General features: G+C 33.0%; 3 protein-coding genes across 3 annotated transcripts in view; 1 reads left to right on the top strand and 2 right to left on the bottom strand.

Annotated features, from left to right (window-relative positions):
- The window catches only part of LOC122633334 (microtubule-associated protein futsch-like), a 65,023-nt gene extending 58,630 nt beyond the window's left edge, over window positions 1–6,393 (bottom strand). Inside the window, exons 1-2 of the mRNA XM_043821123.1 lie at window positions 6,135–6,393; window positions 2,779–3,188 (exon numbers count right to left, since the gene is read on the bottom strand). Coding sequence (XP_043677058.1) covers window positions 2,779–2,994 — 216 coding nt within the window. The 5' untranslated portion in view covers window positions 2,995–3,188; window positions 6,135–6,393. The remainder of the gene's footprint in view (window positions 1–2,778; window positions 3,189–6,134) is intronic.
- Window positions 6,394–6,654: 261 nt separating this feature from the next.
- On the top strand, window positions 6,655–9,321 carry LOC122637755 (acylglycerol kinase, mitochondrial). The gene is made up of 9 exons (XM_043830100.1): window positions 6,655–7,005; window positions 7,213–7,330; window positions 7,423–7,542; window positions 7,618–8,011; window positions 8,088–8,203; window positions 8,287–8,474; window positions 8,691–8,837; window positions 8,912–9,030; window positions 9,185–9,321. The coding sequence occupies exons 2-9, from the start codon at window positions 7,221–7,223 to the stop codon at window positions 9,311–9,313; spliced, it is 1,323 nt and encodes a 440-aa protein (XP_043686035.1). The 5' UTR covers window positions 6,655–7,005; window positions 7,213–7,220; the 3' UTR covers window positions 9,314–9,321.
- On the bottom strand, window positions 8,728–12,855 carry LOC122637736 (protein lethal(2)denticleless-like). The gene is made up of 8 exons (XM_043830076.1): window positions 12,466–12,855; window positions 12,005–12,249; window positions 11,697–11,877; window positions 11,353–11,581; window positions 11,057–11,262; window positions 10,780–10,982; window positions 10,486–10,696; window positions 8,728–10,424 (listed from the first exon to the last, which is right to left on the bottom strand). Exons 1-8 carry the CDS (start codon window positions 12,506–12,508, stop codon window positions 9,736–9,738), a joined length of 2,007 nt encoding a protein of 668 aa, XP_043686011.1. The 5' UTR covers window positions 12,509–12,855; the 3' UTR covers window positions 8,728–9,735.
- Window positions 12,856–12,888: the final 33 nt, after the last annotated feature.

The raw sequence follows: 12,888 nt of genomic DNA, 5'->3' as shown, positions 1-12,888 counted from the left end.
GCGAAATTTTCTGAAAAGAAAGAGGAGTTCTTTTTGACAATTACTTCGAAGAAGAAAGTTCACTCGTTAAAAGCTCGGTAGTTCATCGTGTATAGTCTTCGGTTGTGTGCTTTTCCGCTTTGCCGATGGTACCATTACCGAACGAACGCGTGCAATCGTAATATACATTTATTTTCAGTCTCCACTTTTACGTCGACACGAAAGGGGATGGTTATCTATATCCACATAGATACAAACATACATACATACATACATACATACATACATACATACATACATACATACATACATCATACATACATACATATATACATACATTCATAAATACATCATATAAATATATATACGTACATTCATAGATATATACATATACATATAAGTATATGTGAAATGCGATGTAACATGTGCGCGTGCGTGCTCTTCTCTCTTCTCTTTCTCTCTGACACACTCTCTCTCTCTCTTTCTTTCTCTCTCTCGTTCTCACATGCGATTTCACAACCCAGTTCCGTCCGGTTGAAAATGAACGAATAGAAAATAGGAGCCAAGCCGATATCTGGTGGTCCTGCGTGCGCGTAAAGCGTGCAACGAGCGCGACTCCTTCGTCCGATTGTTACCGAACAAATTTCCATGAGTAAACTTCCGGACGCAAGTGCGTTCGCATTCACAACATAATTGTAAAATCTGCCGGAAGATAGTAAATCTAAAACGAGATCCATTCTTTCTCTTTCTCTCATTACTCGCTTAAAGATAATTTCAAAGATAATAATACGTTTGAATATAAAATTTGAATTGGAATTCGATGAAATGTGAAAATAATATCCCTTTCGTTTCAATTCGCTTTTATTTCCCATGGAAGTTCTCCGTGAGAATTTCAGAATGAATCTCTAAGAGAAAGAAAAAAACATTTCAGAGGTATCTCATCGTGAATATAATAAGGCAGCTGTTACGAAGCACAACGTCTGATTAAGAACGGCGGCACGTAACACGCGAGTCAGCAGCACTTATCATCAAGAGTGTACTTTCATCGCCTTCTATGAACTGACGTGTCACACGGTGGGCAGTACATAATCACGACCTAAAAACGAATTAGGACGAAATTGTGTTAATTCTCCTTCTTCTGAATGTCACGAAAATTGATGATCATTCTTCTGCCTTTCCGTTCTTCTCTTTCGATTTGGGGTCACCTATATTCGTCATCTCCGTTACTTGGAAGGTCTTTAATGTTCTTTATTATTTTTATTTAAGGCTCTGTACGATTTCAATTGTCACAGTGATATCATATCCGCGGCATACACTTAAAACTCGGTTCTGGGGATCGATCGACGTAGTACCTATCTTATCCTTGAAAAGAATACCAAACTCTTTCGAGAGTTTATTGTAATGACGTTATTATTATAAACGAGAAGGTCGTGTCTACAAAAATGTCATGTCTACGTTGCTATTTATTTCACAAGATAATACTTTACTTTATTTATGGCCTTCGAGAACGTTTAAAGGGTGAACAATAAGGATAGTCGAAAGGGGGAACGACCGGTACAAGCGGCCCTTCAGGCATTTCTTGCCACTACACAATATGCCAACGAAACATATGGGTTAAATGACTCTTGAAAGCTCACCGATTTTATTTTCTTCTATACCATAGGGCTTAAGAAAAGAAAGCTAACTCAAGCATAAAACGATTTTAAATAGGGTCTGGTCTAATCCCCGATATAAGAAACCATTGAGCTAACGGTTATTCGTTTAAACAGTAAATTTTATTTTCTTTATGACTAAGATATTATTTTACTCACGTTTCTAATTTTATTTGTACATAATAAATCAATGCATATTTTCCTAGAAGAAAATCTTATAGTATAAGTCACCTTATGTGAGAATAATATTGTCCGTTTGATAGATTAATTAAACAGATTAATTCTCGTGATCTGAAAACTCGTGGTAGATTTACGTGGAAATACGATTGGATCCGTGATGTAATCATTCGTGAGTCTATAATAAGACGTAAACACAGAGTAGATAAACGATGCCACATATGATACATAATAACAAATTGCAACAGCGATACGAGTAAATAAAGCCCTTTGCGTATAATACTTCGAACGTATGGACAATTTGTTTATTTCTCTGAAAAATGTAATAATGTGTCTCGCCTTTACTCAAACAGAAATTCCAGTCGTCAGATATTTTACGAATTTAGGTCAAGCACTTTTGATTGCTGGCGTTTCGATTTTCAGTTACAGTAATCAATGAAACTTATAATTAATCGTCCAAATCGAAATAAACATGCGTGTGTTCCGTGCTTACTATTATAGTAATAGTCTGCAGCCCACGATAACCGTGACCTTTTGCGAAGCAACAACAGTCCATTTGTCTTAATGGTCGCTTTACATGCCACTGCGCAAAGTAACGATCTACGGTACGTAAGAGAAGACAAAAAAAATGATCGGACGTTTCTCTCGTCTGGATTCGTACTCGAAAATAAAGAAAGGAAAGAAAAAACGTTTCTCCTCTGAAACTAACGTCACTACGTTGTATCTCATATATAATCTCGTCCTCGAATAAACAAATTATTCAAAGACAATAATATAAGTTCTCTGCCTCACGTATATTTAAAAAAAAAAAAAAAAAAAAAATGAAGATTTACTTACAAAACGAAAAAGTGAAAATATAATAATAAATGACATCGTAGAAACAACTATATAAATTCTTTATCTCTCTAACGTGTTTCGATTTTTAAAGTTTATACACTACAAATAAATAATTATTTGTGCATCTTCTTACCTGTTTTCCAGCACGCGGCAATGTCTCAACGTTAGTACCACCGACGACCGGCGCCTTCTCCGTTCCGCCATTTTGGTGAACGACGTTCGTGTTTGCATTAATGTTGACATTGACATTCGCATTGATGTTAGCGTTAACATTATTCACATTGTCAGTCGCGTTAACGTTCGTATTCCCACCGGCGCCACCGCCACCCTTTCCCTCCTCCCCCGTCATCTCTTCGAGCTCGCCCACGAGCTATCTCTTCTGTTCTTCCTTCCTCCTTCTTTCCTATTTTCCTTCTCTCTCGCACACCGTCGTCTTCGTCTTCGTCCTCGTCTTCTTTCCTCGTCCCTCTCGTTACTTCCTTTTCGTATCGCGAAGAATGAGTTTCTTCCGTCTCTCTCCACTATTCAAAATCTGGGTATTTTCTACGAAGTAAGGTATACACTATAAACGATGAGAAAATTGCCTGAGAGTCTTCACATTTTTTGGAAGGACCCTCCGGCCTCTTTTCTCTACCTCAGCATCTCTCTGATCCAAATACGCGTAGATTCGTGCAGACAAAAGAAAATAAATATTCGATTTTCGTTGTTCCTCGTTTAAGTCCAAAGAAATGTGTTGACGTCATTCGTTCTTGTCACAAGGACGACGAAATCGAGGAAAGAACGTAAACTATTTTATCGAGGAAACACCGTCATTTTCCAAATCTCATATATAGCTACGTGCGCTTGCAACGGCGGAAATGGGAACTACTCCATGTTATCTTTTCGCAAGGCGCTCGTACGAACGAACTAACGTAGAAACGAACGAACGAACGAACGAACGAACGGACGGACGAACGAACGAACGTACGAACGTACGATCGATCGAAGGAGACGAGTGAGTCTTCCCGATCGTAGATTTTCAAGGAACTATATAAGGCGTGTATATCTTTAAGAGAGAGAGCTCCCGTCCAAATTACTTTCGTTGTTCTTCCGGGGGCTCTATTTTTAGGCAGCCAGATACGCGATACGGTCGACATAACGGTATACGATCAAGTGCTGCAGCCGGAGAACGTTCACGAGTCACTAGCATAGTACATTCTCTATATTTCGCGGTCGATACTTACACATTCATAAAATAATAATAATAGCAACAACAACAACAACAACAACAACAACAACAACAATGGGAATTAAACTTCGATTTACATTTCCGTTGTTTGTCAAAGGACTTCTTATCCGTCATCGTTTCTATACATGGAAATAAATCTAACATATATACGTTCGTACGAATGAGAAACATTCAAAACGAATCTCACGCGAAAATGCTTCCTATTTCTCTCTTTTCTATCGCTTCGAAGCGAAGTAAAAAAGAAAAAAAAAGAAAAGAAATAGAGAAAGAGAGAGAGAGAGAGAGAAAGAGAAAAGAAAGAATGAGCGAGTTTGTCACGAGCTAAGGGGAACCGTTCGGTGCGTGTGCCCGTGCAGTCAGCAGCGGTAGAAGCACGGAAAATCGATTCGAGCGTGTCCGTTCGAATACTGCGCGCCTCTTCAGAGCACACACGACGTAGCTGAAAATGAGACCGATAAAATCGCTTGATACATACAAAACGATCATATTTTTTTTTCTTTCTCTTTCTCTCTCTCTCTTTCTATCCTTCAAATATCGTACAAAAAAACTTTCTCATAGATTTTCGTTCAATTTCGTGTATCTTATTTTCCCCCATATATATCCAAAATAGTATGACTCAACCAGTAAAAGAAACCTTGTATATAAACGTTGAGAAAGAATATCCTGTTTACTAGATAATAACAAACTAGGGAAAAAGATCCTTCCTCTAATGTTACCGAGGGTGACGAACGACCTAACGTGCTTCTTCCGATCAAAGAGGTCCTAGTATGACGTGGCACGTGGAATTCGCACGTCCGTGGACACCGAACCACCCGATGTTAGAGGATGGAAGGGTAGTAGGATTTTTTAAAGAGACGGCAATTAGTGCGCGCTCACGCCGTAAACCGTTCGCCTTTGATGCTACGCCCTGGAGCGATGGACCGACGACGGCTTCACTCTCGCATTTGCTCGACCCTCCCGCTACTATGGCCCCTCTACCCTTCCTCCTACCCCCTCTTCTCTTTCTCTTCCCTCAACAGAACACGATATATAAAGAGAACAAGGCGCACCCCTTTCCCGTCTTTCTCTCTTTCTCTCTCTTTCTCTCGCTCGCTCTCTAAATGCACGTCGAATCCATTTTCACCGTCAAACGCATCCGATTTTACATTAGACGTATCCGACAATACCGTTGCTCTTCCAGACATACGTGGAAAGGTTCGAATACACGCAAAAGACGTAATAAATTTCCCTCGACTTTCTTTGCTAAACATTCGTAAAAGTGCGCGCCTGGAAATTAACCGCGAATCTCGTTGAAATAAATTTCTCTTGGAATTTACGAGAGATAACGTATTTCATTCGTCTATCTTTTCGATGACATTCCAACTGGATGTAGGATTAACATTAGTCGTAGGAAAAAACGTAAAACTAGTGGGGAAAAAGTATCGGTTAAAAAACTAAATTGAATTGAACTCGTCGAGTAGTAAATTCGTTTTTTTTTTTCTCTTTGGAGAATAACACCGACTTTATCGGTTATGCGATGGACAATAGACGAAACTGTGACTGTGATTATTATTATTATTATTATTATTATTATTATTATTATTATTATTAGTTAATAATTACTATTATTATTATATTAATTAAACGAATGCTATAGCGTAAGTTTACTTTTATAGTTGTGTTTTTTTTTTTTTTTTTTTTAAATAATAAACAGATACGATTTTCTACCGTGAAATCAAATGTCGCTTAATGTTTTTAGTCGACCAGTATATTCTTCGATTCTTTGCGTGATCGTTAAAACGATAATGTTAAGATCGATTCGAACACGAAGCCGATTTCGCGTATGATTCTATCGAAAAACTACGAATGTTTTTTGTCGTCGGAAAAATAAAATTTTTTAAGTTATATAGAATGAAAAAGTCGGTGTCCTATGATTCGAGTTCTTAACCGAGTTGCCTGTAATATATATGTGTATACATATATATATATATATATATATATATATATATATATCGACTATACCGGCTCTCTTCGGTGGCCAATACCGCCTGTAAGAGTTCATACCGCGCTCGTCGATCAATGTCTTGAATGCTGTTTTCGACGATGCTTCTTCCCTTTTTCGACGACAATCAAAAAACGTTTTGGAATAAAGCTCTCTTGTTCTTCGTTTCGAAAAATATTTCGCCGTTATCGTAAATCCGACACGAGAAAATATAGAGCAGAGAGATGCAAGGTATTCGAACGAGAATACTTGTTTAGAACTGGGATCTTGAGTTACGAACCACAAAATATCGAGGCACTTTTCCCATTCAAGCGTTTCTGCACTGTCAAATCACACGGCGCGCCATTATTCTATTGAATAACGTTTTTCTTGTGATGCGCGTTGAAATCCAGGACCCGTACGTATCGAGAAATTTTTGTGTAACCGTGGGGGAAGAAAGGTTCTTTCTCTCTCTGTCTCTCTCTCTCTTTCTTTTTCTCTCTGTGATCGTAACACGACCGCCCTCCTGGAAACTCCGTACGCTTTTGATCGGCTTCGTAATTGTGCGACTGAAGACCGCGCTTGAACTGCCCTCTGCTGGATACTACTTACATTACTAGTCTTGAGAAATGCTTACTGAAGATGCACCAATGATATAAGTTCGTTCGTACGCCGTTAAGAGGCGCTGCTATCTCTCAAAAAACAGTAAAGCGCGAAATCTATAACTTGTTTTATTATTTCAAAATAAATGAAAGTGTAGTATATATAGTTTCATGTTATTACTTATAATTTTAATTTGTAATTTGATTTAATCTAAATATAATATCATTTTTTCATAATATTTATTTTCCTAATTTAGCACGAATATTATATTTATATATACATATATATATGTATATATGCAACCTGTGTAAGCAGAAGTCATGTAGCATAGTGTGTAATACGCACGTTATTTAATATTCTAATAAAGATGATATTCTTGACATAAATCAACTCATATGTATAAATTATATAGAATAGAAAAATATTCATATATCAATGATACTTGATTATTATAAATATAATATACTATAATAAATAAAATTAAATAAAATGTTGAAATTGATTTGTAATGTAACAAGTTAACCTCAACGTGTCTATCTTCAAATACATGCGATTTGTTGCGGATAGGTGTAAGTACATTAAATGTACGGTGATGTGTTCTATAATAAATTTATCGTTATATTTAAATACAATAAGTATCATTGACATTAAGAAATCATAAATGAAAGTGTAGAATCGATTTTCCGGCTGCTGCATTTCTAACAAATTGTTTCGTGAAATAAATATACATATATATTGATTAATGATATAAAATAATTTTTCGCTGTCACATACAGATTAAAAAATGGCTAGAATGCTGAAATTTCTTCAGACAATAAGAAATAATTGGAAAAAATCGGCATTTGGTGCTGTTGCCTTATCGTATGGAGTTTCATACAGTAAAGAATCATATGAGTATGTTATTCTGATGATTATAAATGATTAAAATAACGAAATAATATTTTCTATCATTTTTACAAATTAATATTTAATGGTTATATTTTTAGCACCCAACAATTGATGAGACAATATTGTGAAGATGTAATAAAATATGGAGATGAACCTTGTCCTACAACCATGAAACCTCGTCATGTTACAGTTATATTAAATCCTGCTGCAAAAAACAGGTTTAAGTTGAAAGTGTATAATTATTACTATGTTCTACAAAGTAATTTCTAACATATTAATTTATTAATTTTCAGAAAAGCAAAAAAGTTATTTGAAGATTACTGCGAGCCATTATTACATTTAGCTGGAATTGCAGTAACAATTGTGCAAACGGAATCAACAAGTCATACGCGTAGTGTAGTGGAAAATTTAGATACTCCAACTGATGCTATAATTGTAGCAGGAGGAGATGGTACTTTGTCTGATGTTATAACTGGTATAATGAGAAAATACAAACACAACGTTCATTCTGTCAAACAATGTCCAATTGGTGTTTTACCATTAGGAGAAACAAATACTGTTTCTCGTGCTTTAAATCCTTGGTGCTTTAATGATTTACTTGAAATACGTGAGATGACAGAAGCTACAATGGCTATTATAAAAGGCCACCATAAGTTTATAGATATTATTGAAGTTTATTCACTTCAAGTAAGTTCGATGGATAATAAGGATTTATTACTAAATTTCGTACAATTTATTTATATCTATCATATTGAAATTTAAGGAAAATCCTGAAATCGAATTAAAACCAGTCTATGCAGCTGGAACAATAGAATGGGGTGCTTGGCAAGATGCATATGTACAAAGAAATAAGTATTGGCTTGGAAAAACTTTAAGAAAGTATGAAATGCACTTTATAACGTTTTTTTTTTTTTTTTTTTCATTATTTTGTATTAACTTTAAAATCTTATTATATGTTATAGATATGCAACTTACATATTTAATGGTTACAAAGATAATTTAAATTGGAATTGCAATGGATTGTTGAGATATACTGAACCTTGTACAGGTTGCTCACATTGTTATCAAAATATAAATGTCGATCAATCGACGCAAACAAATAAGAGATGGTGGCATGCATTTGTGCCAAAAAAAGCAACATTTACATCAGGTAAATGTGTGTTGACGTAATGCTAAATTCAAGAAAGCTTATTCCTACAAGTTTCAACAATATATGCACATATATTTTGTTTTTATTTATATATTAATAATAGAAGTCACGATTCCTTTGGATAAACATTCATAATAGTATATAAAAAAATTAATTATTTTATTATGATCTTTCCTCTTAAGCATATTGCTCAGATATATATTTAATTTATTTCAGATATGGTAATTGACTATAGCAAAATAACGAATGAAAATTGTGGCATTTTTTACGAAGTTCCTATTTCAACAACTGACTTATACATAAAAACCTCAACTATAGATAACGCCGAACTTCAAAAACATTCTTCGTTAAAAATACAATTAGGTAATACAAAATAATAAAGAAATTATTTAACAGAACTATTATATAATAATACGTAATATTATTTACATGTGTAGGTCCAAAAGATATAGATTATATATCATTTGTTAGTGAAGGTTGGAAAAGAATAAATGGAAATAGAACTTTAATAAATTCCTCATTTGAAGCAAAGGATATTGAATTGTATCCTGAAAAGGTAATTAATTTTTTTTCTTTTTTTCTTTCTTTTTTTTTTTTTTTTCTTTTCTTTTCTTTCTTTTTTTTTCTAAGAAAATTTATTATTTCTAAGTTCATTTTCACAGTACTTTCAATGTATTAAAATCTATTTATAATGTATATTTTTTTTACAGAATGATGAACGAGTATTTTATATTGATAACGAGGAATTCGATTTAACAGCAGTTAGAATGAAATTACTTCCACAATGTATAAAAATATTTTGTTCTAATGAGAAAAACATCAATACACTAAGTAGATAATACTGCAAGTATAAATTATTTAAAAATTCTTTTTTTCCATCCTTTTATAAGGCACATCATATTTCTTCTCTCTCTATAATAAATATTTTATAAAATTATTTATTATTATATGTAAAAAATAGTTCATTTATAGCATTAATATCTTTTCATTTGAAATAATCAAGTATCAAAACTATTCCTATAGATATTTATAAAAATGGTAATTACATTAGACCAAGAGTACCTTAAATTAATTACTTAGATACAATACAAATTTTAAGGGAAATACTGTTTTATAAGGTACAGTATTAAAAACAATACTAAGCGCGCTTAATTTCCTTTCATGTACCTTTGATCATATTTCAAAGATGATGTGTCAGTCATTTGTTACATGACAATGGACACAAATCGTTACTATTTAATATTACACTATGCTATTACTTTCATGATATAGATGGCAAAGAAAGAGTATTTGAGTTTTCTGAACAAATATTTTTATCACAATCCTTATTACTAATTTTAAAGAAATCGAGTAAAGATGGAGCAAGAGATGTAGAAGTTTTACATCCTTTTAGTGGTTCCATTGATTTGGATCTACTATTTCTACGAACAGGTATACTTGGTTTAGGACTAGGCAGTTTTTCTGAGGATATTTTAGTCTTCTGCTCTTTATATTTCTCTCGTATTTTTGTTAACCAGTCAACATTTTCTTTGTATTTCTCAGGAGACATTTGAAGTAGGTGAGGTGCTGTACCATCTATCACAAAATTTGGCAGGTTTGATGTAGGTGAAAAAGGAATTGATGTATTATTTCCTTCTAAGGTATTATTTTTAAATTCTGGAACATGTGAACTTGTGCTTGGTTTATCAAAGTCATAACTCTTATCGCGTATAGTAGTTGTATCAGTACTTTGACCGAAAAGCCTTCTAGCACCACGATTTTCTATATGTGCGCGTTTTATTATCGTTTCTAAATTTTCTTGAATAGGAGATAAAATTGTTTGAAATTTTCCATCAGAGTATGATTGCCCAATTCTCATTTGTGAATAAGTTCTCTTAAAACTATTACTACTACTTTGTTTATACAAATCTCCCAATTTATTGTTTACATCATTAGATCCTGGTGTACTATCTATTAAATAAAACAAAACATTTTATTATCCATACAATATATATTTTATATGTATACCTACTTGGTGTTCTATTAGACCTAGGTGTATGTTCTTGCGTTAAAGCATATCGCCGGAAAGTAGTTGGTGTTGTTTCCATTTTCAAATTTTCTATGGAGTTCGCACTGAAAACAATTTCTGCTTTACCTCTTACCTCTAATTCTTCATTATCTATTTTATGCTCAAGTCCAATTCTCCATATTCTATGGCACGAATCATCCGAACACGTCACTATCTACGTAATTATTAAATTGAAATATAATCTTGATATAAAACAAAGTGCAATTTTCCTACTGTTTACTTCAATCACTACAATACCTTGGTTTCCCCAACAGTGCACCATGCAATGCAAGTAACTTCTTCTGTATGACCAGAAAGTTTAATTATTGGCCCACCAGATCGTTTAATATGCCAAATATAAGCAAGCTCATCACTAGAACCACTAGCCAAGTATCTTCCATCAGGACTTAAACAGGTTTTTACATAATAGGTACGATTTTGATGTCCATAAAACTCTGCAACTATGATATAAATAAAATTATATGAAACATTCTAAAATATACATTTCACATGTTACTTGCATATTTTAATTTACCTGGTTTTGGATTATAAGAAGATATATTATATGCATATATGATATTGTCCATACAACTGGCATACAATGTAATTCTAGCTGGACATACTAACAATGAAGAAAATCCGTTTCTTGTACTACTTCCTGCATAATTCATTGTATGTTTAGCCAATGGATCTTTTTTGTGAACAGTATAATTTTTTCTTAAATCCCAGACTTTAATTACCCTATAATTATAAAAAGATATAATTATTTTTTATATATCTATTCTTGACATTATTTTTTATTTAAGATTTGATTAGCTCTAAGTTATTTACCCATCCCCAGCAGCACATGATAGTAATGAGAAATCATCTTGGAAAGCTAGACTGGTAATACTTTGTGTGCAAGATGTATGATTGAGAGTTTTACGATGTCTATTATTATTTGAAGATAAGCTATTATGTGCATTAGATATACAGTTATCTGCTTTAGCCTGATCACTATGATTTGCTCTTATATCCCAAATCATTATACTTCCATCACGAGCTCCTGTGGCAAAGACAGCTGAAAAATAAATGTCCTGTTTAATATAAATGTAACTAGAAAGAAAGTGTAAATTTAATATAGAGCAAATATATTAAATGTACTTATATATACATTACTGTAATTAATTATATACCTTTATCTTGATGACGAAATACTGCTGTTTTTACACTACGTGTATGAGCATGAAAATATTCTATTTGTTTAATTTCGGATCTGGATACATCCCATAATTTTGCAGTGTGATCTCCTGATGCTGTTACTAATTTTAATTCACCAGGCATCCATGCAATATCAAAAATTGCATTAAAATGTGCCTGAAATGAATATGAAATTATCAGAGTCAAGTTTTTATTATTTATAATTTCTATATACTATTTCTTTGTACGCATTACGAAAAGAAGAAACAAATTACACAAATTTCATTGAAGAACAATATAATACCTGAGTTCCTTCTAATAGCTTATTATGGTTTCCCTTATTACTTATATCTTGTAAAGCTATTTTTCCATCTTCATTTGCTAAGGCAAGTATTTGTTCATTGCTTTCCTTGGTACAAAAACGACAAGCAAAAACTGGTGGTTCTGGATTATAATCTGCAGCATTTGTATTTGGCGATATTCCACGATATACATCATTATGATAGCATTTTAAACGATATAAGGCTATATCATAATCACGTATAAATTCTGAAAAAGAAATTTCATTCCTCCTTACTAATATTTACAAAAGAATAAATACTCTTTTCAAATAAAATACAAAAAAAGATATATGATTTCTTACGTGACAACATAATCTTAAAAATACATGATATATATATATATATATGCATATATAACCTTTTGTATAAAACAATATATTAATTTTTATTTTCTATAATAATAAATAATTTCCTTAATAATTACCAAAGCCCTCTTGACGCCTCGTAATAGAGCGCACTAAGCTCATTTTAATCTTGCATTAATTACGCGTTTTATTAATTATATCGTTATACACAATAATTCATATGTCTAATATTCTACGCGCGAAAACTTGTCACTTCGGCTCTTTGCAAATTTGATGTATACTCATGTAACGATTATTATCTATACTTGATAAAATAATTAATATTTACATTCACAATATTTCTATAAACATTATTAATATAACAATTTATTCTTCGTTCAATATAAAACTTTTTATCTTTTTAAACTAGCCTCTAATATTGGCTCTGAAGTGATCAGTTAAATTTGTAAACGTTACTTAAGTTGATACAAAGAACATTTTTGTTTGGCCTCTCTCTCTCTCTCTCTCTCTCTCTCTCTCTCTCTCTCTCTCTCTCTCTCTCT

The sequence above is a fragment of the Vespula pensylvanica genome, chromosome 1, assembly GCF_014466175.1.
Source record: "Vespula pensylvanica isolate Volc-1 chromosome 1, ASM1446617v1, whole genome shotgun sequence".
NCBI lineage: Eukaryota > Metazoa > Arthropoda > Insecta > Hymenoptera > Vespidae > Vespula > Vespula pensylvanica.
Note: the sequence above shows the minus strand (reverse complement) of the source record. Positions and strands in the feature narration are given on the sequence as shown.